The following is a 27,993-nucleotide window of genomic DNA, read 5'->3' on the forward strand; positions in this document are numbered from 1 at the left end:
GAGGCTGGCCTGAGATCAGGGGAATGCAAGCACTTAGAGCAGCTGCATACAACGCACTGAAACTTTATTTCTCCTGCACGTGGTGTGTCTCTCACACACAGCCTCACACCCGCTTCCCAGAGTAACGCCAGGCACGTGCACCCACAGTACATACACAGAGTCAGATCTAACCAATCACTGGCACGGATGCAGCAAACCCAGAGAGGGCAAAACCTGGCAAATCAGGTCAGGGCAAGGAGGCAGTCGGGGGCACACTCCTGGAGGGGAGGAGGAGGAGGAGCGGGGGACAGGGCAGGAAGAGGAGGGGGGACGGGGCAGGAGAAGGGGAGGAGGGAGCAGGGAGGGGCGAGGAGATGGGGAGGGAGCAGGGAGGGGGGTGGGGGTAAGTCTCCACTGGCTACAGTCACTTTCAGGAGGCAAACACTGCCAACAGTTGTGGGGTACACCCCCACTCAGCGAATCAGAAGAAGAGGCCTCGCATTCGTCGGCCGATGCCCTGCCGATCGTACAGGATGTTGAACTTGTTCACAAACTGGTTCATGGTGTTGCAGGTTTTGGTGATGGTGCCCAGATAAGCCATCAGTCCCACATCGTTACATTGCTGAGGGAGAGAGTGAGAGAGAGAGAGTGTGTTAACCGGGCAGGCACACTCGGGGAACGTCACACTGCCACTGTCACTGCCAGTTCCGAAACAACAGCAGAATATGGTGCTTGCTTCACAGGAGCTTAACCAAATCTCCTGCCGAGCCTTCCACAGACAGGGCCGAGAACCAAACATCTGACACAAAGACAGGCAGAGAAGGGGAGGCTTGATACAACAGAAAGATTTGAAATCAAGGGTTTGATCTTTAAAAACCAGGACATAGCAGGTCACCAACAACCAGGGGAGGTGGGTGGATGGTCGGTGTAGAGTCTGGGAATGACCCTGTGTAGAGAGGGTAGAGCAAGGAGGGAAGGACCCTGTGTACAGTGTGTGGAGTGAGGAGGGAAGGAGAGTCTAGCAATGATCCTGGGTACGACCCTGTGTACAGAGGGTGGAGCAAGGAGGGAAGGAGAATCTGGAGGTAACAGGGGCATGGATGGGTTTTCTCGAGATGAACCGAGACAGAGTTGGAGTCGGCAACATTACGGAGGCAGGAAGAGGCTCCTGAGAATGGAAGTGGGATGATCAGCAGGTTTGCACAGGACACCCAAATTGGTGGCGTGGTGGACAGTGGAGAAGGTTGTCTGAGGTCACAACAGGATCTGGATCAAGTGGGGAAGTGGATGGAGGAATGGCGGAGAGCGACACAGGTAGACAGGGTGAGAAGGCGTATGGCACGCTGGCCTTCATCAGTCTGGGCACTGAGTTGGGATGTCATATTACAGCTGTACAAGATGTTGGTGAGATCACACCCAGAATATTGTGTGCCGTTCCGGTCACCATACCATAGGAAGGACGATGTGATCAAGCTGGAGAGGGTGCAGAGCAGATTCACAAGGACGATGCTGGGACTGGAGGGCTCGAGTTATAAGGAGAGACTGGATAGGCTGGGAGGTTTATAAAATCACGAGAGGAGGATGGTCACAGCCTTTGTCCCAGGGTAGGTCAAACTAGAGGGCATAGATCTGTGAGAGAGGAGAGATTTAAAAGGGACACGAGGGGCAAGTTTTTCCACTGAGTGTGGTGGGAGTGTGGAACAGGCAGCCAGATGAAGTGGTAGAGGTGGGTACAGTTACAGCATATGAAAGACATTTGGACAGATTCATGGGCAGGACAGGTCTAGAGGGAGATGGGTTACATGGGACGAGCTCAGGCTAGCACAGATGAACGGGACCGAAGGGGCTGTTTCTGTGCTGTATAACTCAGACACTAGAAATCTGGGCTGCTGGCGAGTTGAGGATTGCGAAGAACAGGCAGGAAAGTGGTCTGGATCACATCAGCCACGGAGGCTGCAGACGCTGGAATCTGGAGCAACAAACAATCTGCTGGAGGAACTCAGCGGGTCGAGCAGCGTCTGGTGGGGGGGGGAGGGGTGGTGGTGGGGAGGGGGAGGAACTGTCGACATTTTGGGTCGAAACCCTGCATCGGGAAACATCGACAATTCCTCCCCCCCCCACAGACGCTGCTCGACCCACTGAGCTCCTCTAGCAGTTTGTTGCTTCACTTCAGCTCCGACCTTGTTGAATAGCAGAACAGGCTGCAGGGGGTCATTAGGTTTACCAATTCTTTTGGTTTTCTGTCCTTGTATAGAGCAGGCCAGACCTGAGCCAGACCAGCAGCTCCCTGTCTTCCTCCCTCCACAGGAAGGGCTCCGGAGCTGAGGGTGGAGTCATGAGTCTCACTTTGTGAAGCAGAGCTGTAATGGTCGAGACACGAAGCAATCACGCTCCCCGGGTGCCGAGCTGAGCAACCCAGCTCTGACTTACGTCATAGAAGTCGGTCTTGAACTTGTCTGTGCTGAGGACTGGCAGCCGGTGACACAAGGCGTAGGCCTCTCGCAGAATCTCGTGGTTAAACGGCACTTCGCCTGTGGACGATACAGATCGGGGCTCTGACAAACAAGCAGCCACACTATCCCAGGCTGCAGCCTGGACACACGCCCCTACACCCGACCTGGGCTGCATTCCCTAGTCTGGCCCACTGACCCGAGCCCAGACATGGGTCTCCGTCTAACGCCTGCCTTCACCGTGCCCACACACACCCTCACACTCCCTCGCAACGAGGCAAGTCGTTCAGCCCATCGGGAGTCTATGCCCCACCTATTTCTCTCTCACATGCCCGACACCACAGGCGATGAGTTCGGCAGCACCTGTGGGACTGGCGAGAGGGAAGTATAAAAGGAGCGCCGGGGTGGCCATTCCGAGAGAGGCCAGGAGGTTGAAGTGCGGGTGTTGGTCAGGAGGGAGACTAGTGATCAGCTGAGGTTTTATTTCCTCTGGAGACACAAGAGACTGCAGATGCAGGAATCTGGAGTGAAGTACGAGCTGTTGGGGGAACTCAGTGGGTCAGGCAGCATCTGTGGTGGTGGGGGGGGGGGGGGGGGGCGGAGGGAATGGACAGTCAACACTTCAGGTCGAGACCCTTCATCTGGGCTTCTTTTCTCTTTCTTAGTAGAAGGGGTTGGGGTCAAGGATATGGAAACCAGGGCAGTTGTATGTTCCTCCTGCAGGATGTGGGGGACCAGGGACATGGTGACTATATGTGCAGGAAGTGTATCCAGATGTAGCTCCTGTCAGACCACAGAGCAGCTGGACCCACTGTGGAGCTCCCGGTACGCGGAAAATGCAGTAGATGGTACGTTTAACAAGTCGATCACGTCGCAGGTACAAGGAGACCACCGGGAAGGGCAGTTAAGGGCAGGCAGATAGTGCAGCATTTCCCTGCAGTCATTCCCCTCTCGAACAGACACAGTTTTGGATTCTGTCGGGGGTGGGGGGGGCGGAAATCAGCCTCTTAAAGGACAGTAGCAACTTGTTTGTGGGACCCCAGTTTCCATTCACCATTTGCCTCCACAGATGCCACCTGACCCACTGAGGTCCTCCAGCATCTCATTTGTTTCTACCTGGTCTCCCTAGATCCCATGTGCCTTAATCTTCTGGACCAGCCCACCACGCCACCACGAGGGACCTTGTTGAAAGCAGTGGGTGGTGTCCACGTAGACACCACCCACTGCCCTGCCCTCAGTCACCTTCATCACCTCCTCAAAATACTCACTCAAGGTTACGAGACGTGACCTCCCCTGCACATAGCCGAGCTGACTGTCCCTAATAAGCCCATGCTTTTCCAAATGCAATTGGATCCTATCCCTGAGAATCTTCTCCAATAATTTCCCTACCACTGATGTAACGCTCATCAGCCTATAATTTCCTGGTTTATCTCTATTGCCCTCAGAGGAACAACACCAGCTACTCTCAAGTCCTCTGGGACCTCAGCTGCAGCTAAAGAGGATACAAAGATCTCTGTCAAGGCCCCAGCAATCTCCTCTCTTGCCTCTCTGGATAACCTGGGATAGATGCCATCAGGCCCTGGAGACTTATTCACCTCAATGTTTTCAAGAGCCCCAACACTGCCTCCTTTTTGATATCAACATGCCCTAGAATATCAGCATTCCCCTCCCTAACCTCCGTATCAGCATTCCCCACTATCCTCCACGTCCATCTCCTTGGTGAACACCGAGGTAAGATTAAAAATAATCCTGTCATTTTGTAAGTACAGCAGGAGCAAGAGGCTAGGTAGGAAAGAGTGGGTCCCCTTCGGGGCCAATCTGTGGAGCCAGGGGATGAAGGCAAAGTTCACTGTGTTGTATTCACCAAGGAGAAGAATGTGGAAGAGAGTGAGTTGAGGGAGGGGTATGTTGATTGTCTGGACCATGGCAGTATTAGGAAGATATTAGATGTCAGAGTGCTTAAGGATGGATAAATCCCCAGGTCCGGATCAGATCTACCCCAGAAGGCTGTGGGAAACAAGGGAGGAGACTGCTGGGGCCCTGATGGAGATTTTTGTATCTTCGTTAACCGTAAGCGAGGCATCAGAAAACTGGAGGACAGCTGACGTTGCTCCTTTATTTAATAAGGGCAGCAAGGATTCACTAGGTAACCACAGGCCAGTCAGCCTGACACCAGTGGTAGGGAAATTATCTGAGGGACAGGATTTCGGTATACTCGGAAAGGCAGGGGCTGATCAGGGGTGGTCAGTGCATCTCACTAACTTGTTCTTTGAGGAGGTAACAAGGACAATTGATAAAAGGCAGGGCAGTGCCTGCATGGACTTTAGTAAGGCTCTTGACAAGGTCCCACATGGTCTAGAAGGTGGGATCCAAGGCAAGCTGCCGAACTGGATCCAAAACCGGCTCAGTGATAGGAGGCAGAGGGTAGGTGGAAGGACGTTTCTCCTGGTTGGAAGTGTACTACAGGGATCGGTGCTGGGACCTTTGCTGTTTGTGATATACGGTAATGACTTGGATGTGAATGCAGGGAGGTATGATTAGTAAATCTGAGATGACACAAAAGTTGGTGGCGGTGTGGATGGTGAGGAAGGTTGTCTAAGGCTACACAGGATATAGATCAGATGATGCAAAGTTGGGCAGAGTGTTGGCAGATGGAATTTAATCCCAACAAGTGTGAGGTGATGCATTTTAAGTCAGATAGGGGTAAGACACGTGCAGTAAATAGTAGGAATGTTGAGGAACAGAGAGATCTAGGGGTCCAAATCCAGAGCCTCCCCGTATGTGGGAACACAGGTCCATAGGGTGGGAAGAAGGATTTATGGCACACTTACCTTGATAGGTTAGGGTACAGAATACAGGAGTTGGGATGTCACAACTTTCCAAAACACTGGCCAGGCTGCACTTTGTGCAATTCTGGTCACCACACCGTAGGAAGGATGTGATTGCACTGGAGAGGGTGCAGAGGAGATTCACCAGGGTGTTGCCTGGATCGGAGGACTTCAGTTACAGGGAGAGATTGGACAAGCTGGGCTTGTTTTACCTGGATCAAAGGAAGCTGAGGGGTGACCTGATCCAAGTGCACAAGATGATGAGGGGATAAATGGTGTAGATAAAATCTTTCTCCCCCAAGGCAGGGATATCAGGGTATCAAAGATATAGGTTTACGGTGAGAGGAAGGAGTTTTAAAGAGGATTTGAGGGAAGTCTTTTTTCTTTTAAACACAGACTGGTTGATATCTGGAACGCACTGCCAGAAGTGGTGGTGGAATCAGATGCAATCACTACATTTCGGAGGCATTTAGGGACTTCAGTAGCCAGGGCACAGAGGGATACAGATCTGATGTGAGCAAATTGGATTAGTGTAAATGGGGAGAAAGGTTCAGCAGAGATGTCGTGGGCTGAAGGGCCTGTTTCTGTGCCAAACGACTCCATGACACCCTTGGTTCTCCTGCCACTCCCCGACACCAAGGGCAATTAACCTCAGAGCCGCTAAGTGGTATGTGGGTGGAAATCCACGTGGTCACAGGGAGAACGTGCAAACTCCACATGGACAGCACCGGAGGTCCGGATCGAACCCGGTTTCTGCAGCTGTGAGACAGACTGTCGCCCTGACATCCCACGCCTATCGTTTTCAGAGATAGTAGCAGCCCTGGGGCAGGGTCGCTGGGAGCTCAGTCTCCTACCTGACTCCACAGCTTTGACGTACTCCAGGATGACCCGGACTCGACTGTGCAGCATTTTGATGGCGCTGTGTTGAGCGATGAGATGTTCAGCCACTGCAACAGGAACAGAGACCAGAGAATTCAGCCCGGCAGGAGTTGGCTGGAGGGCTCAGTGAGACACAGAGCAGTCGCCGCATAGTTTGTGGGCTGGGGCCAAAAAGATTAGAGTTATTTCCCAAAGCTCCAGTTCACAGGAAGACTATCACACCGGTGACGTGGAGAATCCCCGAGGGGCCAGCACCAATAGGCAGAGTTTAGAACAACTGGAAAGTTTTAAGGAGAGAGGTCAGGAGGTTCCCAGGAACTCCCAGAACCTGGGATTCATCTGCCAAAGGAGGTCGTGGAACCGGAGGGCTGAGGGGTGTGGGGAGCCAGGGAGATGGTTCACGGTTAGACGTATTACACTGTAACAGTGCTCCTTCTCCACGATGGAGATCTGTGTATTCAGCCGGGAGACGGTTCCTTCACTGACCTCGACGGGATCTTGGCAGAATTAGCCAAGGGCGAGAGGCAGGGGTATTGCCAACGGGGGCGGCAGGGAGACGGGGGCATCGGTGACCCTGGAGCGAGGAGCCAGAGGAGTTAGGCAGCCCCCTCCCCTACTGGTACAGGCGTCACCACAGGAACCCACCCCAGACCAACTCCCCCCCACCCCAACACCACCCCACACAGCCCCTGGGGAACCATCCCCCACATCTTGTGAGGACACCCCCCACACCCCCCTGCCCCCACCACAGGGACCCTCCCCCATACACCCCCCCAGAGGACCCATCCCCACACACCCTGGGGAAAGCCCCTAACACCATGGGGAGACACCCCTACCCCACATACCCCCCAGGGACCCATCCCCCAGACACCCCAGGGACAACCCCCCCACACTACACACCCCCACCACCCCCCCCCCCCCCCCCCACCCTGAGGACCCATCCCTCACCATACACCCGGGGGACACTTCCCCGCCTCCACCCCAGGGACGCCCCCACACACCACATGGAGACAACCCCATCCAACACAAGCCACAGGGACCCATCCCCCAGATGCCCTCACCCCACAGATGCCCCAGGGACCCAACCCCCACCCACTGCAAGGACACCACCCTGCCCCCACCACAAGGACCCACCCCTATACACACCAGGGATACCGCCCCCCCACCACAGGGACCCATTTCCCACACACCCGCGACCCATCCTGCGCACACCCTGGGGACACCCCCCTGCCCCCACCCCCACCACAAGGACCTACCCCCACATATCCCTGGGGATACCCCCTGGCTCCACCACAGGGACCTGCCCCCCTCCCCCTCCCACCCCTATGCTGGCCTGTCCTTGCCTGTGGAGTTCTCCCCTGTGCCAGTGGCCGTCATGCGAGCCACGTGATCGACACCGATGCGCTCGGCCTCTTCGGTGGCCAGTGTGTAGGTCAGCTCAGCAAACAGCACCGTCGCCTGGGTGAAGGGCAGAGAGAGCAGTGAGGGTGGGACACTCCGCCCGCCTCAGTCAGAGTGAGCTGGTCACCTCCCAGCTGAGGGAGGAATCGCCGGGAATCAAGAAAATTGGGAATGTTGGTAATAGGGTCAATGCAAGTGTCACACGAATTGGAAAGGGATGCTGGAGAAACGGGAACAGTCGACGTGGTTTACAGGGCACGTTAGAATGACGGAGCAGAGAGAAACAGCTGCAGGTTGGGATGTAGCCTAGGTGCCGGAGTGCTGATCACAAGATGATCAGAGTGACAACAGTAGACCATAAATTAGAGCAGCATTTACAGAAAGAGAGGGGAGAACAGGCTGGCGAAGGAAGGCAAAGTCCTGTCAGTCAGACAGAGGCAACTCCTGCAGAGGTAAAACAAAGATCAAATATTACAAAGAGAAGTGGGTTACTGATGAATTATTGTGAAATTGTAAAATCCACATGTACCTGTTGTGTCACAAACATTATAAATTGCTGGAAGATTTTTGGGTCAGTGGAGTATGGTGGAGCTCTCACTCCAAGGGCTCCCCAGTGTACGCTGCAACTGGGCCTGAATAATCCGACGTGTTCGAGAGACCCATCACTGCTGTACCAGAGACTTTCTTTGTGTGCTGAGCCGTAACTAACAGGGTGACTGGGCCCCAGGTGAAAGCCAGATTCAGGGTGCAGGTCAAACACACAAACCCGTCCAACGCCAGGCAAACGCTGCTCTAGCCAGAGTGCTAGAGCACAGCCACACACCGAATAGAACAGGGTGTGAGCCGCTCATTGGTTGTGGGTCCTGGGACAGTGTTATTCAGGTTTTTTTCTGTAGTGTGTTATGTCGGCCCTGTGGGAAGCTTGTTACAGTGAAATCGCTGACCCCACATCAAGAACCAGCACTCACACACCCGTAGCCTAGCATGTCAGTGAAGGAAAACACAGAAATGCAGATGCTGGAATCTGAAATAAAAACAGAATTTGCTGCGAGAACTCAGTGGGTCAGGCAGCGTCTGTGGAGGGAAATGGATAGTCGCCGTTTTGGGTCGAGACCCTTCATCTGGACTGACTCCAGCAACGATCATCATGCCACTGTTACCCGCACCTTCATAGATCTCAGCACTTAGAACAATAGAACACTACAGCACAGAAAACAGGCCATTTGGCCCTTCTAGTTTGTGCCAAAACTTTATCCCGCTAGTCCCATTGACCTGCACTCAGTCCATAACCCTCCAGACCTCTCCCATCCATGTATCTATCCAATTTATTCTTAAAACTTAAGAGTGAGCCTGCATTTACCACGTCAGATGGCAGCTCGTTCCACACTCCCACCACTCTCTGAGTGAAGAAGTTCCCCCTAATGTTCCCCCTTTCACCCTAAAGCCATGTCCTCTCGTACTTATCTCTCCTAATCTAGGTGGAAAGAGCCTACTCGCATTTACTCTGTCTATACCCCTCATAATTTTGTAAACCTCTATCAAATCTCCCCTCATTCTTCTGCGCTCCAAGGAATAAAGTCCTAACCTGTTCAACCTTTCCCTGTAACTCAACTCCTGAAGACCCGGAGATCTCCCCTCCACAGCCTCCAACCTGATAGTTCCCCAACCCGGTATTGCTTGTTTCTATCTCCTACCCAAGGTTCACAAACAAGATTGCCCTGGTAGGCCTATTGTTTCCCTCTGCGTTTGCCCCATTGAACATAGCTCCTTATACCTCGACTCCCGCTCGTCCCCCCTTCTTTCCCGCCTCCATCTGGAGCACCTCGCGGGCTCTCCACCATTTTAACTACATTCAAGTCCCTGGCCCCCACCCAGTCCAGGTCAAGGGGCCACAGACACTGCCTGATCCGCTGAGTTTCTCCAGCAGTTTGTTTTCAGCTCCAGATTCCAGCATCTGCAGTCTCCTGCGTCTCTGTGAAAAGAGAAACCGGTTCAGGTTTTGTGTTGGTGAAGGGACATTGGGGGGAAGGGTTACTGACCCGAAACATTAACTGGTTTCTCTTCCCACAGAAGAGATGGCTGAGTTCTTCTAGCATTTCTGTTGTAATTCCAAGCACAGAAGTGGGATACAAGGTCCACGGCAGGGAGGAAATTAGGAGTTGGCCAGGGATGGATGGTGTGGGAGGGCCGGTGGAGAACAGCCCGAGGACGGCAGTGTCCTGCATTGGCCTGGAGATGGCTGGAAGCTCACCCACCAGCCCGGGCCGATACGGCTCAGTCGTGGAGTGGCCGCAGTCTGTGTTGCAGTCTGAGTGGAGCACGCCCGTCAGCCTGTTATGTAGCACCTTTTCAAAGGTTTTCTGGGAAGTCCATGAACAGCACCAACTGCATTACCCTCACCCACTGTTTCGCCATCAAAAATTCTATCAAATCAGTTAAATGTGATTTGCCCATAGCAAATCCTGGCTGGCGTGCCTTGGTTCATCCAGTTTTTGCCCTTCATTCTCAGTATATTTGATAAGATTCTAACACAGTAAGTACAGTATTCAAATACTCCACCTCCACTCCCCAAGTGCACTGGATTTTGACACCAGCGGGCACTCCCACCCTGCCAATCTCTGTAGTAATTTGACCACATCCTTCCCTCAACAGAGTCAAAGAATCAGAGACATACAGCGCAGACACAGGCTCTTTCACTCACTCTGACCATGATGTCTATCTAAGCCCTTACCCCTCTATACCTTTCCTCTCCAAGTACCTGACCAAATACCTTTTAAACCTTCTTATTGTACTGTACCACTTCCTCTGGCAGCTTGCTGCAGATATTGACCATTCCGTGTGAAAAACTTACCCCTCAGACTTCCACTAATTTTGAAAGTGCTCTTGTTATTCCCAAGTCTGCTGTAGATGCTGGAAATCTGAAACAAAACTGAAAAATGCGGGAAAAACTCGGCAGGTCTGAGACCCGAAACACTGTTTTCTGTTCCCGCAGAACTGCTGAGTTTCCCAGCATTTTCTGTTTTTGTTTCTGTAATATTTCAGTTGGTCCCATGAGCGATTCCCGTTGGTCACTTCCTGCCTTTAGTGTGTCTCTGACTATGTTTGCATCCACACAGGGCTAAGAGCAGCGTGAAGGTGGAATGAAGTTTTGATTCATCCGGGGTTTTGTGGGGGTGGGCGGTGGAGAATGTGGGGCACTGAGGTTGGTTTGCAGTCGATGTACTGACAAGGCATTTGGCTGGGATTGACCCAGGACTGTGGGGAGATCGGGGAAGCTGGATTACTTTTGGATCTACGGTGGAGTGCAGCAGTGAGATTGGTGTGCAGAGTAACAGTGCAACAGCAAGTGTGATGTGTGCCTGAAACAAGGATATGGGAATCATAGAACAGCACAGCACAATACCGGCCCTTCGGCTGAAAATGTTGTGCCGACCTTTAAACCTCGCCGAAGACTATCTAACCCCTTCCTCCATATGCTTATCTAGTAATGTCTTGAATTTGACCAATGTACCTGCGTCCACCACCGCCCCAGGCAGCGCATTCCACGCCCCAACCACTCTCTGGGTAAGAAACCTTCCTCTGATAACTCCCTTGAACTTCCCACCCATTACTTTAAAGCCATGCCCTCTTGTATTGAGCATTGGTGCCCTGGGAAAGAGGCGCTGGCTGTCCACTCTATCTATTCCTCTCAATAAAGGGGAGGGTTGCTTGCTTTCACTGGCAAAGAAGTGGCTTAAGCATAACAGGGCAAAAAAAAAAACCCTTTTCTGCATCATAAATAACCCGCTGCACTGAAGGCCTAATGAGGAGGGTGTGCCTCAATGTGCTGGAGCGCTCCTCTTCATATTACCGAGATGATAGAACGGCTGGTCGGCTATAGATTTGGCAATCACACGATGGTCTGTAGGCAGGTGACAAGGAAGGGGTGGAATAAGCATCTTAGGAGAAACAAAGGCAATTGTGCAGATGGGCAGGGACGTGATGACTTTAAACAGCTCCACAACATTGAAAGATTTACAGTGAAGGATACCCATGTAGACATCACGCAGAGCTGGTGGGCGTACACACACACGCACACAGGAACTGAGAGGGACCGTATGAAGGCTTGCGATGTCATGAAGTGGTTGCTCCTGGCCTCCAAAAAATGCAACGGACTCTGTGGCTCGCATTTCCCACTGAGATTTACGATCAGATGCCAGTAACTGGAATGCCCTCCCACTGGCTGAGCAGTCAGGCAGGGAGTGAGTCACTAAAGCAGAGACTCCACTCACATTTTTAAAACTTATTAAACGCTGTACAGAATTCAGAACAATTGGGTGTGATTGCCTGACCCACCAAGGTGGAGGAGTAGTTAAGTGCTTTCCTGGTAAGAAGGTGAGGGTCTGCACTGATCGCCAATTCCCCACATCTCTGACTGCGTGGTACAGGCCGCAGATTCGTTGCGTTACAGGGCTGCCGTGCAGCTTGGGATCTCAGCACCTTTGTGCCAATGGACAATCTCCGTCGTCCCTGATCCGGGCAGTAGCCGGGTTTTATAGACGGAGGATCTCTGGCTCAGCAAGACCCTGGGAGCAGGCCCCTGGTCAGTCTGGGTGAGGTGGGGGTGAGGCAGAACTCACTAGCCCATCCGCCAGTATATCTCTCCCCACTGAGGAGACCGGCTTCACTAATGATCACATTCCCCCTTGGATACAGTAAATATCTCCCATTTCCCCTTCCTCCCAAAACCCCAGTGATCAGAACTGTGTCTTTCACCCTGTTGAGGCATTTCACTGCGCTGCAGCTGACCGACGTGGCTCACACCCATCCGCTGCACAGCCCAGGAACGTCACCGACATGGAACTGGGAGAGCTCAGTGGGTCGGGCAGCATCTGTGGAGGGGAATGGACAGTCGCCGTTTCGGGTCGAGACCCTTTGTCTGCACTGATCTCAACCTGAAATGGCGCCTGTCCATCCCCTGCCCCCACAGATGCTGCTCGACCCACTGAGTTCCTTCAGCGGTTTGTTTTTTGCTCCAGATTCCAGTATCTGCCATCTCTCGTGTCTCCAGTGTAAGTGTGTTGTTGACATCAAATCACCAATTTTCTGCTGATTGCATCAATAAACTCTGCAATAGCACACCACGGAGGGACTGTGTGTAGTGTGGAGTATGGAACTGCACTACCAGGGAGAGAGAGCTTGCACACTGGGGAACAGAAACAGAGGGACTGGGTACGGTACAGCATCCAGAGACACAGACTGAAACTGAAGCCAATTCATTCACATACCTCTCCAGCGATGATATCAATGACCGACTCATAAACGCTGACTGGAAGCTGCAAGATAAGACAAAGTGTCAGGCGCCAGAGATTTATTATGATTAGTCTTTTTTTCTGCAGCCAAATCTTTCCCAATTAAGTGTTACAAGGCAAGATCAAGCTGTGGCCCCTTTAGAACAAAAACATGTTTCCAATTTTCAATCTGGTACATTTTATACTTCCTGTAATTACCTGCTGTAATATCAAAGGCAGCTTCCTCCTGTGTTCACTGGAATCAAACATACACTACTTTTAATTTTGTTTTCCACAACCTCCTTTCCCTCCATTAGTTTCCAACCCTTCCCTGAGCTACAAGTTTTTAAAGGTAGCACAGCCCCACCTCATCACTACTTCATCCCACTCTTTGCAGGGGTATTGGACAACCTGCCTTTCTCCTTCCTGGACAGCAAGGTGTGGGCAGCACGCCAAGGGACACAAACCCAAGTCAATAGCTGCCTGGTGTGGCTGTGTGACGGAACTACAGAAAGCTGGTGCCTTAAACACTTTCTACGAAGCATAGAAGGGAAATGGGAGCCATGCATTGCCTGGGGGAGCTCCCTCTGCACACACAGGTTTGCTGCATTTGTGTCCACAATTCATTGCTCGTGAAATGCTTTGAAATACGGGCATGAAACGTGGTTATACTGCCATCTTGTACTGATGCAATACATCTCACTTGTAATAAATCAGAGAAGACATGCATCAACCGTACACTTGTTCAGTGTGCTTGCCATTGTGTTTGTTGCTGGTTTCAACCCAGAGACACAGTGGTGCAGCTTGTTGAACCCTTCCCTCCCAACTCCAGCCACCGGGTTCAATCCTGACTGCCAAAACTGTTTGTGTGGAGCTTGTACGTTCTCCCCGAGTCCCCATCACTTTCTCCTGGGTGCTCCAGTTTCCTCCCATACCCCAAAGACGTGCAGGGCAGTAGGTTAATTGATCACTGTAAGTTGCCCCTGGTGTATAGATGAGTGGTGGAATCTGGCAGGAGTGTGGCAAAAATAAAATGGGTGAGAACAGTAAGTGGGTCAGCACAGACTCAGTGAGCTGAAGGGCCTGTTCCCGTGCTGTACCTTAATGAATCTGACCCTAAGACTCAAACAGCAAACAAAAAAATAGGTAGGGGGTTTCAAAATCAGAAACTGACAAACTGTGTATCAGAAATAACCAAAGTAACCTGTCCCGAACCAAGGGTCAGAAGACTCAACCGATTACTAATGCTTATTGAACTATTTCAATAAATTAAAATGCTTTCTTACTCAGTTTCTATTTATAAGTCTGTCCACCAAGATATTTGAAATTTCTAATATCCAAAATAAGAGTATAAACAAAAATAAAATCAAGAATTTAACTCATTTCACAGCAATCTGATTAAATTTACAATGAAATCCCTTTTATGTGTTTTAGCAGTTTCACTAACTTTCCCCACTCAAAGCCTCAGTTTACTCCCGGAGACTGCGCTAGCACTGGAAACAGAATTACCCATCACTTTTCAGTGTCGCTATGTCTAGAAACTCCCAACATGTCTCACAAACTTCTTCGCCGAGAGGTGATGTACATAACACCTCATCATTCTCTGGAATGAACTGGGGATGGAACACCCATCGTTTTCCTCCAGGCTAATTTCATATATAAAATATTAACAAGGGGTCATTTTCTATTACAAACAGCTGAATTTTCACTGTTAACAGCTGTAATCAGCAGCGTCTGTGGCTACGTTTATCCACATTTAGCAAAAGAGCAAGGATGATGTGTCAAGAACAGATTTACTTTCCTCAGCTGAGAAGTTCAATTACACAGAAGCATAGAAAAACTACAGCACAATTCAGGCCCTTCGGCCCACAAAGCTGCGCCGAACATGTCTCTACTCTAGAAATTACTAGGCTTACCCATAGCCCTCTATTTTTCTCAGCTCCATGTACCTATCCAACAGTCTCTTAAAAGACTGTATCGTATCCGCCTCCACCACCGTTGCCGGCAGCCCATTCCATGCACTCGCCACTCTCTGAGTAAAAATCTTACCCCTGACATCTCCCCTATACCTACTCCCCAGCATATTTCACTATTCCAAGCTAGCTGGAAAAATGAAGGTGAATCTTTGGTTCCTTTCGTGATTCATCACCGAGGCGTCACAGGTAGACAGGGTGATGAAAAAGTCATTCAGCGCGCAGGTCTTCGTCGGACAGGCCGTTGAGTATCGGAGTTGGGACATTATACTGCAGTTGTATAAGTCATTGGTGAGGCCGCACTTGGAGTACTGCGGACAGTTTTGGTCACCGTTAGAGGAAAGACGTAGAGGAAAGAGTGCAGTGAAGATGTTGCCAGTCCTAGAGGGCCTGTGTTATAGGGAAAGGTTGGCCAGGTTAGGTCTTTATTCCTTGGAGCTTAGGAGAATGAGGGGTGGACTTATAGAAGTGTTTAAAATTATGAGAGGCATAGATAAGGTGGACGGTAACAGTCTTTTCCCCAGGGGAGGAGAGTCCAAAACTAAGGAGGCACTGGTTTAGGGTGAGGGTGGAAAGATTTAAAAGGGACCTGAGGGTGACCTTTTTTTTAATGCAGGTGGTGTGTACATGGAATGAGCTGTCAGAGGGGGAGGTTGAGGCAGGTACAACAGTATCATCCAAGAAGCACTCGGTGAGGTATGGAGGGCGGGGCTTGGAGGGACATGGGCCCAACACAGGAAACTGGGACGAGCTGGGTGAGCACTGTGATCAGCAGGGAATTGTTGGTCCAAAAGGCCTGTATGACTGTATCGATGGGGGGAAAAGAAGGATGTACAGTGGAGAGAGGAGGGAAGGCCAGACAGGGATTTACAAGTTGTAAATCTGAAATATCACCACGTGCTCAGCTACTGCTGCCTAGATGAGGTGACTTCAGGTGCCAGTAGAAGAGACCGGCCAGGAGAGTGCTAGAATAACTGCATCCAGGAGGTGGCAAAAGCACAGGTATCCACAGCAAGGCTGCCAGGGATAGAGTGCAGTTGTATCACATTACTGGTGGACCTGGTGTGATCGGGACCTCAGGCAGGAGCAAGTAGGTCTTCGTGCTCACTCAGGACAACGGTAGTGGAGGGAATTGGTGGCAAGGGCATGAAGTTTGTGATCAGGGTAGAAAGGCTTTGCTCTTCCCGGCGCTTAACGGAAGGAAAGCAGGACTAGAGATCTGATAAACACTCAGAAACAGTGAGAAAGGTGGTGGCAAGGTCGCCTGTGGAAGCACAGGGCCAAAGGATGATGTGGACGAGAAATGGGAGCGGGAAGTCAGGGTTTAAAGCAGAACCCCCAATGGGAATGCTAATTCATCTGCTCGATCTTCAAACAGGCCACGGTTGAGCCAATTCTTCCATCTGTTTGCAAAAAGCAATGCCTAATCCTTTAATTTATCTGACTTACTGCCTGTGGGAGCTGCTCATTTTAAAAGTCTGACCCACCTAATAAAATGAAGTAGCTATTTCTCCCTGAAGTCTCAACTAAAACAGGTACTAAGGCATTCTGATGGGCACACATAAAATTAAAAAATGTGCATTTGTTCAAAGTAGCTTGGCCAAACCTCAAACTTTCCAGTCAAAAAAAATTTGTACTGGAGCTTAAATTAATGCAAGATTTTGGATGCTGGTTTTCAAACTAATGTATGCATTGCAATCAGTTTAAAGGGGCAGTCATCAGTTGAAAGACAAGGGTCTAGATTCGCCCACTAGAAGAAACATCCTCTCCACATCCTCGCAAGAACCCTCAGGATATTGTGTGATTCAGTGAAGTTCTCTCTCGCTCTCCTGAACCACAGTGAATACAAACCTCGCCCATCCAACTTCTCCTCATTAGACAATCACCCATTCCAGCTATCGGTCCAGAAAACCTCTGAAATGCATTCATATCCTTGGTTAAACACGCTGCCCAATACTGTACCCAATACTTCAGATGTGGTCCCACCAAGGTCCCACATAACTAATGGAACAAGTGGGGATGGGAATTATCAGGGGTCAGTATGACCGCACAATGGGATTTAACTACGTCGTGTTGTAAAATGGCACAAGGGGATCTAATGATGCACAGTATAACAATGCACCTGGACTGGTAAACTGCTAGAGGAATGTAATGAAGAATAGACTGTACAACTGAAAGTAAAGGGGAATAGTAAATAAAGCAGTGGGGCTTAATGAAGGGTGATTAATCAGCAGAATGGGAGTGCAAAGTTCAATGGGATTTAATGTGGGTCTGTGAAATGGTGCAGTAGGATTTAAAATGGTAAATAAATCAGTACAGTGGGATTCAACGATGGGTCAGTAAAGCAGTAATGTGGGATTTCATTAGGGGTGCTGTAATGTACAGTGGGCTTTAACAAGAGGCAATATAAAGGGAGTCGTATATAACAAGAGGTAGTAAACCAGTACAGTGGGATTTAATGAGGGGGGCAGTAAAATTGTACACTGGAATTTCACAGTGGGTGGTAAGCAGTATCGTGGGGTGTTACTGAGGGGCTACAAAGCTAAAGGGGTTTAAAGGAGGGACCATATACCAGTTTGGGAAGACACAATAATGGGCTGCATAATATCACAGTGATATACAAACCCACTGTCATGTGGAAAATCACACACACATGTCATGCAGTAGAGAGGTACAGTGAGATTCAGCTCAGACGCTGCTTTTCTTTAAGTTAAAGCTGTGTCAGGTCCGGTAATGCTGCTTACTTACATCAGTGTGTTTTGTCATGGGGTTTAACTTCAGGAAGAGCGGGCTTTCAATAATTTCACACACCTGCAAATGACAGAAGGAAAGCAGGGATTAGTGGAACGTTGATCAATACTTAAAGAAATGCCCAGAATTAGCAGCTGCCCGTTGTTGTCGTCCCAGGGCACACACAGAGCCAACTGTACCACTGACACTGGAAACAGCGTCACCACCAACGACAACACTCTCATGTTGCTGGGACACTGCCGGTCCGTCCCACCCAAAGCCCCCACTCCGGTTCCCAACACAATGTGGGTCAGACACCACTGGGTCTGGAACCAACTGAGGCTGACGTCATACAACATTGTACTGTGTTTTTTTGAATGAGATGCTCTCAGTGGGGACAATGGACTATTCAACACAGAACAGGAAAGCTCTCCGAGAATCCTGACCAGCTAGCTATTCTTTGACCTAATTATTTGATCAGTTTCTTGTCTATTTGGTTACAGCAGGTCAGCATGGATGAGTTGGGCTGAAAGGCCTGTTTCTGTGCTGTACAACTCTGTAACAAAATGGGAGTTGTCATCGCCACTGACTCACCAACAACCTGCTCACTGATGCCAGTCTGAGCTTCAACAGGACTCTCTGTCCTGGTCCAAACGTGGAGGTAAGAATGACTGCCCACGACAATCAAGGCAACATCTGACCGAGGACGGCATCAAGCAGCCCTGGTAAAACTGAAGTCAGTCTACAAGATGCACTGCAGTTACTCGCCTGAACTACCCCAACACCATCTCCCAAACCTGCCACCTTTACCACCAAACTCCATACAGAACAAGAAAGTGAGGTAAAGCAGACAGGGGTTGCGTAGCCAGTCAACACCCGTTTAGACTGTGGGCCCACCTTGGGGTTCTGAATTGGCCTTTCCCTCACACTGCACCGTGTGCAAACTGAAAGAGGAATCTTCAGGACCCAGCCTGTGGGTTGGGGCGTGGTGGTGGGGTTTACCATCATTATGGGAGAGGAGAGGGGATTGACCTGCCTCTTGATCAAGATGAGTGGGGTGGAGGAGAGAGCGATGAGCCAGGGGGACAAGTGAATGTCAATGTTACGCAGACAAGGTGGGATCGGGTGCAGAGACTGGGCAAGAGTCATGAGCTCCGTGCGCGGTCGAGCAGCGTGATCCTGAAGGAGTGCAGTTAAGTAAATAAGTGGGAACCGTTACATGTGACGGAGTAAACGGGTCACTGTGTCAACTTGCAACGAAAGTTTCCAGAGCAGCAAAACCATTGTCCCTCTCTGAAAAACTACTGGAAGGATTACCTTGCAGAATGGATGTGTAATTTGCAAATGAAGTTCAACGTAAGTATATGTGAAATGATAAACTTTGGTAGAAGAATAAAGCACACACTTTGTAAAATCAGTCTGGGTCAAGGGAACCAATAGAATTGAAAGGAATCAAAAGGAAATACTGCACTGAACTGAAGGACAACTGAACAGCATAAAACATTAAATGCACAGACTTCATCAGACAGAAGTCCACAATTGTTTCACCATTTACCCACAGCATGCTGCTTATCTATCCCATGTACCGTTGGTTAAACATGATCTCTTTTGCAATCCGTACTTACAGCTTTTCATAATATTTTAATTTGAAATGTTTTTGATCACATCTTTAATTGAAGATTTCATCCATACTTATCCACATTGAACTTGCTTTACTGAAACCAGAAGTGAGAAGTTGTACACATCAGGAGAGGTTGAACAGGTGGGGCATTGAGTGCTGACCCAACAGGGATTCCTCAGGGTTAAGTAAAGGATGCTGTAGGGAAGGTGTTACCACTTTGTTGAAACCAGATTAGGGGGAAGTAAAATGATGTGGTTGCTAAACCTAAATGCAAAAAAGGAATTCAGTGAAAAAAGTGTATCTAAAGAATGTAAAACTGTCACAGGACACAGTTTAAAGGGGAAACTAGAGATCTCCGTGAGAAAGGAACAGAAGGATCTGTCAACGGTGCTAGATGAAGAGAAATGGGAGGAAGCTGGTGGCTTTGCTTGGCTGAACATGTATACACACACGTTCCCTTATACGATGAGATGGACTCTGACCTCACAATCTACCTTGTTGTGACCTTGCACCTCATTGTCTACCTGCACTGCACTTCCTCTGTATCTGTGTCACTTTACTCTGCACTGTTATTGTTTTTACCTGTACTACCTCAATGCACTCTGTACTGACACAATGTAACTGCACTGTGTAATGAATTGATCTGTATGATCGGTATGCAAGACAAGGTTTTCACTGTACCTCGGTACAAGTGGCAATAATAAACCAATACATGTATATATGGTCCATATTATACAACTTTTTTTTTATATTGCTACCTCCCAGAATAAATAATGGTAAATTGACAAATGTCATCCCACCACCTGATGGACTGAAACCAAGTCAGCACTCAATTGGTGCTGGAGTTGGGAGTACAAGGTGCAACTGTCTCCCATCTGATTACAGACTGCAGTACACTGACCTGCTTGTGAACATGGATATCAGACTCATCTGGAGGACCGCCGGTGGTATACCAGCCCAGGAATTCCATGTCCTTGAACACCTGCTTAACTGGAGAGGAGAAAACAAAACAAATCTCAGATTCAATGAGGGAAGGGGCAAAAGGCGGTTGGGTAAACTGTGGAGGCTTCCAATGCACGGGGAACACACAAGGTGCGGGAGGGACGTGAAGACAGGGACAATTGTTCAATCCAAGTGGGGTGTGTTAGCGGATAACCTGTCGAAAGGTGGCAAAGTGATCAAGAGGCTACTACATGTGTTTCTAGAAACGATGTAGTAAAAAGCTGGTCCAACAATACAGTAAGTAGTATTTGAGGGAGATGGCAGGAAGCAGAGGAAAAGTAGGTCAAGCAGCATTCCGAATAAAGTCTTATGGCACAAGGGAAACAGCCTTCTCATTAGGCAGTCCCTCAGGGCCAAAGCGGACTTGCATCCATTCCAGTTCCATGGGTTCTGAGATGACTGATGAGGCCAGTTTGGGACCCACAGACTCAACCACAGGCAAGGCAGGAGGTTCCCAAAGGGGATGGGTGTGTGCACAGTTTAGACATCTTTATTAGTCACATGTACATCGAAACACACAGTGAAATGCACCTTTTTTTGTGAAGAGTGTTCTGGGGGCACTGCAAGTGCTGCCACGACTTCCTAACCTGTACGTCTTTGGAACGTGGGAAGAAATCAGAGCACCCGGAAGAAACCCACAGAGTCACGGGGAGAACGTCCAAACTCCTTACAGACAGTGGCCAGAATTGAACCTGGGCCGCTGGAGCTGTAATAGTGCTATGCTAACCGCTACACTACCGTGCCTGCCACCACTTACATTGAGAGTCCTCCCAAGAGTTCTTCGCTTTGAGCAATCACGGGCTAGGGGTTCCCACGATCAGTGGCAGCATTGGGTTTTTCCCAGGGAGGTTTTGTGAACATCCTTAAATTTTTTTCCTGTCTCCTGGTAATCTCTTCTTGCGAGAGAGCTTGGAATAGTGCCCGTGTTGGGAGTGCGGCGTTGGGCGTGTGAGCAACATGGCCTACCCATCGGAGCCAGCTGAGTGTGGTCAGGGCTTCAGGTTGGGGATGTTGTACTGGGAGCGGTCAACCGACATCGGTTCACCTGTTCTGTTAGAAGACATGGAGGATTTTGCAGGAGAAGCAGTGGTAGTCTCTCTGCAGTGCTGAGGTACTTGGTATCACAGGTTTCAGAAGCAGACGGGACAGGGACCACTGTTGTACAGTGGGGCTTCGTGCCCAGTTTGAGGCATTGGTTTTCAAAGCCCTCAGTTGGCCAAAGACGGTGGTGAATTCCATCATCCACATTGGCCTTCGCTGACAGGTGACCCCTGAGCTACGGGATGTGGTGGCGTTTTTCTGGAGCCCTACCACAAGCCTCTACTGTTGGAGCGTGGTTATGTGCAGTGTGGCTAGGTTGGTGATGATGTCACTGCAAACAACGTGGGTCTAGTTACTTAATCTGCCAATAATTATGTTGCACAGACCCATCCCACAGACCCCCCAGCCCCGCACACTCTCCGTACACATTCAAACCCAATACAGGGCCACTCTGTGTACTCAGTGCATGAAGCACAGACTTAACAGTCTGACTGCTGACCCACTGTATCCACATAGGCACAAAGTAGGGTGTCCTGGACAATTAGAGACATTGAGCCCTGGTGCAGTGCTGAAGTCGAGCCCAATACCGAATCAATATTATTGGCCAGAATGGAGGTTGTATGATGCTCCAAACTTTCATACTCACATTGTTCCTCTTTAGTGTAGTAATATTCTTTATCAATAACTATCTTTTCCTCCACCGTGTGAGACAGAAGCTCAAATGAGTTCATCACTTCGATGTTTCTTCCTTCTTGCTTTCCGATCAGCGCACCGATTACTGAAAGCACAATTGCAGCAGATCAAAACAAAAGAAAACTTGCTGCTTTAACAAGAAATGCCACAATAACGCCTATAAAACATATAACAGTACAGCAGAGGAACAGGCCCTTCGGCCCACGATGTGAGTTCTTAATCCTCAGACAGCTGGGCAGCACAGTGGTACTGCGAAGAGTTCAGCTCCGGTGACCCTGGTTCAATCCTGATCTTGGGATCTAAACTGTGTGGAGTCGGGAAGAAAAAAAAGCAGAAAACAAAAAATGCTGGAATTCAAAAACAGGAAACAGAAACTACTGGAGGCACTCAGCAGGTCAGGCAGCACCTCTGGAAACAGGATTAATGTTTCAGATCAAAAAACGATCAGAACTGGAAGACAGAAAACCAAGTTAGCATTAAGTTGCAGAGGAGGTTGGGGAATGGATAAAACAGCAGGGATATCTGTGAAGGGGGAGGGTAGGTCAAATTGGGCACAGTCCGATGGAGATTGCACTTCCCTGTGTAACGTGTTGCAAATAGCAGGATTGTGGGACGTGCCCCGCAGGTCAGGCTGCACTAGCAGAGAGGGGAAAACGGAACCAATGCCACAGATGGATGACTTACAGCAGAAATGGCCCTTCCTGCCACAGAGAAAGCCAGTTACCCAAGGCTAAAGAGTCCAGGAGGCTGCAACAGAGGATGATGTGTTATTCCTCAAGATTCGACATGAAGTCGTACACTGTGAGGCTGGAGAGTTAAAGGGTGGGCCCTTGCGGACAGAATGCAGCTGATTACCCCAACAGTGTTTGGTTTTCTCAGTAGAGGACACTGCATTGTAAACATCAAATTCATTCAACAGATCACCTCTCACAATTTCCACCAACTCCAGCAAGATTCAACCATCCCCTCCCCTTCCAGCATTTCGTAGGGGCCATTCCCATGACAATTCCTTGGCCTGCTCCGTCCTGTCCAACCACACCCCATCTCATGATACACTCCCATACAACACCCACCCTTTCACCTCTTCCCTTCCCAACATCCTGGATTCCAGCACTCTTTCAGGTGAAGTAGTGACTCACGGTTACTTCCAACCTGGATTACTACACTTGGTGTTCACAGTACTGTGGGAACCAAACACCGGTTGGGTGATCGCTTTACATCGTGCCTGTGTTCCGTCTACAGGAGCGTCCCCGAGATTCCCGTTGCTCGCCACCTTAACCCTCCATTCCATTCCCACTCCAACCTCTCTCTGTGTGGCCTCCTGCACTGGGACAACGCAAGCTTCAGGAACAGCACCTCATCTTCGGTTGCAGCCTCCCAGACCCAATATCAAATTCTCCGACTTCAGGCAACTGGTTTTCCCTGCCTGCAGCAGAACGGGCCATTTCTGCTGGGATATTGATTCGGTTTCTCTTTCCCCAGAAGTACAGGCTGATCTGCCGGGCACGTCCCACAGACATGCTGATAGCAATAGGAGCAACACGATCTAACGACCCCTTCTGACCCGGCCTCCCCCTCCCCTTTTCCCATTGTATGCGCCACACCTTTAAACCAACATGTCTGCTGTCTTCCCAGTGCCGATGAAGGGTATGTAATCGCAAACGTTAGCTTTCCACAGAAGCTGTCGCACCCGCTGAGTGACTCAAGATTGCGTGGAGGCTCCAAGTTCTCCCCATAACCGTGCAGAGTTCGTCCGGATGGCCGGTAGATTTACTGGCTTCAGTAAACTGCCTCCAGCACAGATGAGTGGCCGGAGAAACTGGGAAGCTGATGGGAATGTGAGGGACATAAGTGGGGTAACCAGACTGATGGGAAAGGTCCAAGAGCAGCTTACACTCGATTGGCAGCCTCCTTCCGTGTTGTAGTGGTTGTGAAGTGATGGAGATGGTGAAGAGGGAAGGCTACGTGACAGAACTGTAACGTCACTATACAGCCTTCGGAGAGGTGGAGTCCTCTGTTAATACTTGGGACAACCCCAATTGTGTTGTTTGGCTCAATCACTGTGCTACGTGGGACAGGTTCAGTGACTGAGCATTACGCAGCCAGCAACTGCATTCTGAGGCAGAGCTCCAAGTCATCACTGACTTGTTCTCTGAAGATACGAGAGGATGTTTAACAGCCTCCAAATCAGCCTGACCCCATCACACAACAATCTTCCCTTCAAGCACCTCCTGACAGAGATCTACAAAATTATCTGAGACACAGATAGGATGAACAGTGAGAATTTTCTCCCCATCTTGGGATGGGATCTTGGGGTTCACGCTCTCAGATCCCTCAAGGTTTGCCACGCAGGTCAATAAGGTTGTTAAGGAGGCGTATAGAGTGCTGGCCTTCAGTTGTCGAGGTATTGCGTTTAAGAGCTGTGAGGTGATGTTGCAGCTCTATAGAACTCTGGTTAGATCACATTTGGAGTATTGTGTTCAGTTCTGGTCGCCTCATTATAGGAAGGATGTGGAAGCTTTAGAGAGGGTGCAGAGGAGATTTACCAGGATGTTGCCTGGATTGGAGTGCATGTCGAATAAAGGTAGGTTGAGTGAGCTAGGGCTTTTCACTTTGGAGAGGAGGAGGATGAGAGGTGACTTGATAGAGGTGTACAAGATGATGAGGCATAGATCGAGTGGACAGTCAGAGACTTTTTCCAAGGGTGACAATGGCTAACACAAGGGGACATAATTTTAAGGTGATTGGAGGAAGGTATGGGGGGGATGTCAGGGGTAAGTTTTTTTTTTACACAGAGAGTGGTGGGTGCGTGGAACGCACTGCCGGCAGAGGTAGTAGGAGGCAGATCCATTAGGGACATTTAAGAGACTCTTAGATAGACACATGAATGATAGAGAAATTGGGGGAGCGATGTGGGAGGGAAGGGTTAGATAGATCTTAGAGTAGGATAAAATGTCGGCACAGCATTGTGGGCTGAAGGGCCTGTACTGTGCTGTAGTGTCCTATGTTCTATAATGGAGATGTCTAAAGCCAGAAAACAGTTTATGATGAGGAGCAAAAGGGTCGGAGGGGACCTGAGGGAAAGCTTTTTTCCCCCACCCAGAGGATGGTTTGAATCTGGAATGCACGTCCTGTGAAGATGGGGGAGGCAGAGACTCTCACAACATTTATAAGGTATCCAGATATGCATGGAATCAGCAAGGTATGGAAAGCTACAGACCAAGTACTGGAAAGTGTGATTAGTACAGCCGGTATCTGATGGTCGGCACAGTGGGAAGAAGGGCCTGTTTCTCTGCTCCCTCACTCTACAACTCCACGCAGTACAGCACAGACATGAGCCCTATCGCCCACCTCGACAATGTGACTGTGATGCCCATCCTATTTGCCCCCATTAGGCCCTTATCTCTCCATGTTTGTCCTACCCAAATGCCTTTTAAATGTCATAATATCTGCCTCCAACACCTCCTCTGGCAGCTCATTTGAGATAACCACCAGAGTGTGTGTGCGTGTGCACAAAACTTACCCCTCAGATTCCTCCATGGGAAAGCTGCCATGCCAGGAATCAGACTCCTCAGTGTATTGTTCTTTCAGTTGGGAGAGCAGATCTATGCACAATATTCCGGCTGCAATCTTACCAGGGCCCTATATAATTGAGTTAAGGGTCAAGAGAAATTTCTTCAGCCAGTGGGTGTTGAACGTATGGAGTTCTCTACTTTTGTAATAGTGGAGTACATGGATAGCAGTGGAGGCCACGACATTAACAATGTGCATAAAAAGTAGAAATATTACTTAATACGAAAGGAATCAAGGGATATGGAGGGATGGGGAGAGAGGCAGCAACAGCCAGCCCAAATAATCTGCTCCTCTTCCTACTTTCAACACTTCAGTGTTTAACTCTTGCATCCTTGTACATAAAAGCCCACTCACTAATTGCTTGCTGTACCTGCTCATTAGCTTTCAATGTTTCACATACAAAGAGCTCCAGGTCCCTTTCCACACCAAGTCCCTCAAAATTTCATAAGAATTCTGCTTTTCTATGTTTTCCGACACTGAAACTCGATAGTACACAGTCCTGTACACCCACACTTCCCGCCATTTTAACTAGTACTGTAAACTCAACATACCCTGAACTGGTCTCCCCTCCTGAGAGCGCATCCGGATCCAGTGGTCGGAGATGTTGAGAATAACTAACGGATGCAATGCCACTGACACACTCCCCGTCACTCCAGAGGCCATCACACTCGGAGTTGCTACAGTGAGAAGGAACAAGATCAGGAGAATTAAGAACGTTCATTCTTCCATCAACTCTTCTATTATTTCCCCCAGAGAGGTGGCGAGGCTGGATGGGACGGGATGGGACGGGACGGGATGAGATAGGAAACTTGAGGTTAAATTCCTGAAGGCATTCAGTATTTGGATTGTTTTACGGAGTAGTGTGTATGGGTGGAGGTGGATTTGGGTCCCATCTGTTGGGGAAACAGGTGTATTAGGGATAGGGAAGGGGAGTTGCTGGGGTGTGATAGAGAATGTTGGGTTTATTTGGGATGGGGAAGGGGTGGGAGTCCAGCGTTGGGAATTGTAGGGTGCAGAAGCGGCGGGAGCCCAGTTTGTGTGGGCATTTTGGGGTGGGAAGGGGGTGGTGTTGGGATAGGGCAGATCTCAAGTGTTGGCGAAGGGCTCATTGTGGAGGTATGTTGGGATGGGGAGGGGGAGGGGAAGGGGCAGGAGCCCTGTGCCGGGGGAATTTGGAGGGGAGGGGAGGTGGGGGTACAGAAGTGGGGTAGAACCCAGTATTGGGGGAGTGTGAGGGGTAGGACTGGATGGACTGGGTCTGAGCCTGGAGTGGGGGTGATTTACGGAAACATTGCATCCAGAGCCCTGTCTGGGGGTATGATGGGGAGGGGAGGAAAAGGGAGGGATATGATGGGGGGTGGGGAGGGGGGGTTGTTAGGGATATGATGGGGAGGGGAGGGGGGTGGGGAGGGATATGATGGGGAGGGGAGGGGGAGTGGGGAGGGATATGATGGGGAGGGGGAGTGGGGATCGGAGGGGTCAGGTCGCAGGGGATCCGGGCCCCGCTGGGGGTGGGGTAGGATGGGGTGGGATGGGGGCGGGGTGGGGAAGGAAGGGGTAAGGTCGGGGTAGGGTCCGGGCCCCGCTGGGGGAGGGGGGGTGGAGTGGGGAGGGGGGGTGGAGTGGGGATGGGAAGGGTCAGTTCTGGGGGGGGGGGGTCCGGGCCCTGCTGGGGTTAGGAATGGGGTGGGTGAGGGGGGTCCGGGCCCCACTGGGGGTGGGGTATGAGCCCCGCTGGGGTTGGGGAGGGGTAGGGATGGGGCGGTCCGGGCCCCTCTGGGGTGGGGTGGGGTAGGTGGGTGGGTTAGGATGGGGTGGGGGTGGGAGGATGGGGGGTAGGGTTGGGGGGGTCCGGGCCCCGCTGGGGGTGGGGGAGGGGAGGGGTCGGGGGGGGAGGGTCTGGGCCCTGCTGGGGAGGGGGATGGGGGGGTAGGAGGGATGGGGTGGGGTTGGGGTAGGGAGGGGGGTCTGGGCCCCACTGAGGGTAGGGTGGGGTGGGTAGAAGGGATGGGGTGGGGGTGGGTAGGGAGGGGGGTCCGGGCACTGCTGGGGGAGGGGATGGGGGGGTGGGTCCTGGCCCCGCTGGGGGTGCGGTAGATGGGGGTGAGTAGGGGATGGGGGACAGAAGGGGTGGGGGTGAGGTTGGGGAGGGGGTTTAGGGAGGGGGTTTAGGGAGGGGGATACGGGCCCCGCTGCGGGGATCGGGCGGCAGCTGCGGAGTTGAACAACAACCAGGCCTCTGTTGGAAACAACCAATCAGCCGTCAGACAGCGGGGGGAACAACCTATCAGTCGCCGCGGGAGGCGGTACTTCCGGCGACTATTTCCGGTCCGTCGGGCTCCGACTCCATGGCGACGGCGCAGCCTCCTCCAACCCTCCCGCGCACCGACGGCGCCCGGACCGTCCCGGCCCCGACGTGCGGCTCCCATCGACCGGGCGACCGCCACAGGAAGCCCGGCGCAGGGCGGCAGCAACTTACTCACCCGCCGGCTCCACCTCCATCCCGTTCGTCGCCATTTCGGCTGCGGGCAGTGTACGCATGCGCACCAAGCG

General features: G+C 50.7%; 1 protein-coding gene across 2 annotated transcripts; it reads right to left on the reverse strand.

Moving 5' to 3' along the window:
* Positions 1-47: 47 nt before the first annotated feature.
* On the reverse strand, positions 48-27,993 carry cops6 (COP9 signalosome subunit 6). 2 transcript variants are annotated; one of them, XM_052044853.1, is made up of 10 exons: positions 27,924-27,993; positions 25,992-26,117; positions 21,821-21,952; positions 20,033-20,121; positions 17,529-17,591; positions 12,805-12,852; positions 7,480-7,594; positions 6,112-6,204; positions 2,410-2,510; positions 48-601 (listed from the first exon to the last, which is right to left on the reverse strand). In XM_052044853.1, the coding sequence occupies exons 1-10, from the start codon at positions 27,979-27,981 to the stop codon at positions 461-463; spliced, it is 966 nt and encodes a 321-aa protein (XP_051900813.1). In that variant the 5' UTR covers positions 27,982-27,993; the 3' UTR covers positions 48-460. The 2 variants fall into 2 exon arrangements, with proteins under 2 accessions (XP_051900813.1, XP_051900812.1); XM_052044852.1 differs by lacking the exon at positions 27,924-27,993 and adding an exon at positions 27,725-27,884.

The sequence above is a fragment of the Pristis pectinata genome, chromosome 37 (genome assembly GCF_009764475.1).
Source record: "Pristis pectinata isolate sPriPec2 chromosome 37, sPriPec2.1.pri, whole genome shotgun sequence".
In the NCBI taxonomy this organism is placed as follows: domain Eukaryota; kingdom Metazoa; phylum Chordata; class Chondrichthyes; order Rhinopristiformes; family Pristidae; genus Pristis; species Pristis pectinata.

Excerpts from the sequence above, each read along its gene's own strand:
- cops6 (XM_052044852.1), bottom strand. The coding sequence starts at position 27,869 with ATGGGAGCCGCACGTCGGGGCCGGGACGGTCCGGGCGCCGTCGGTGCG. Across the intron at positions 26,118-27,724 it reads CCTCCCGCGGCGACTGATAG|CAACTCCGAGTGTGATGGCC; the intron begins GTTGTTCCCCCC and ends TTCTCACTGTAG. Across the intron at positions 20,122-21,820 it reads CTACACTAAAGAGGAACAAT|TTAAGCAGGTGTTCAAGGAC; the intron begins GTGAGTATGAAA and ends TCTCCTCTCCAG.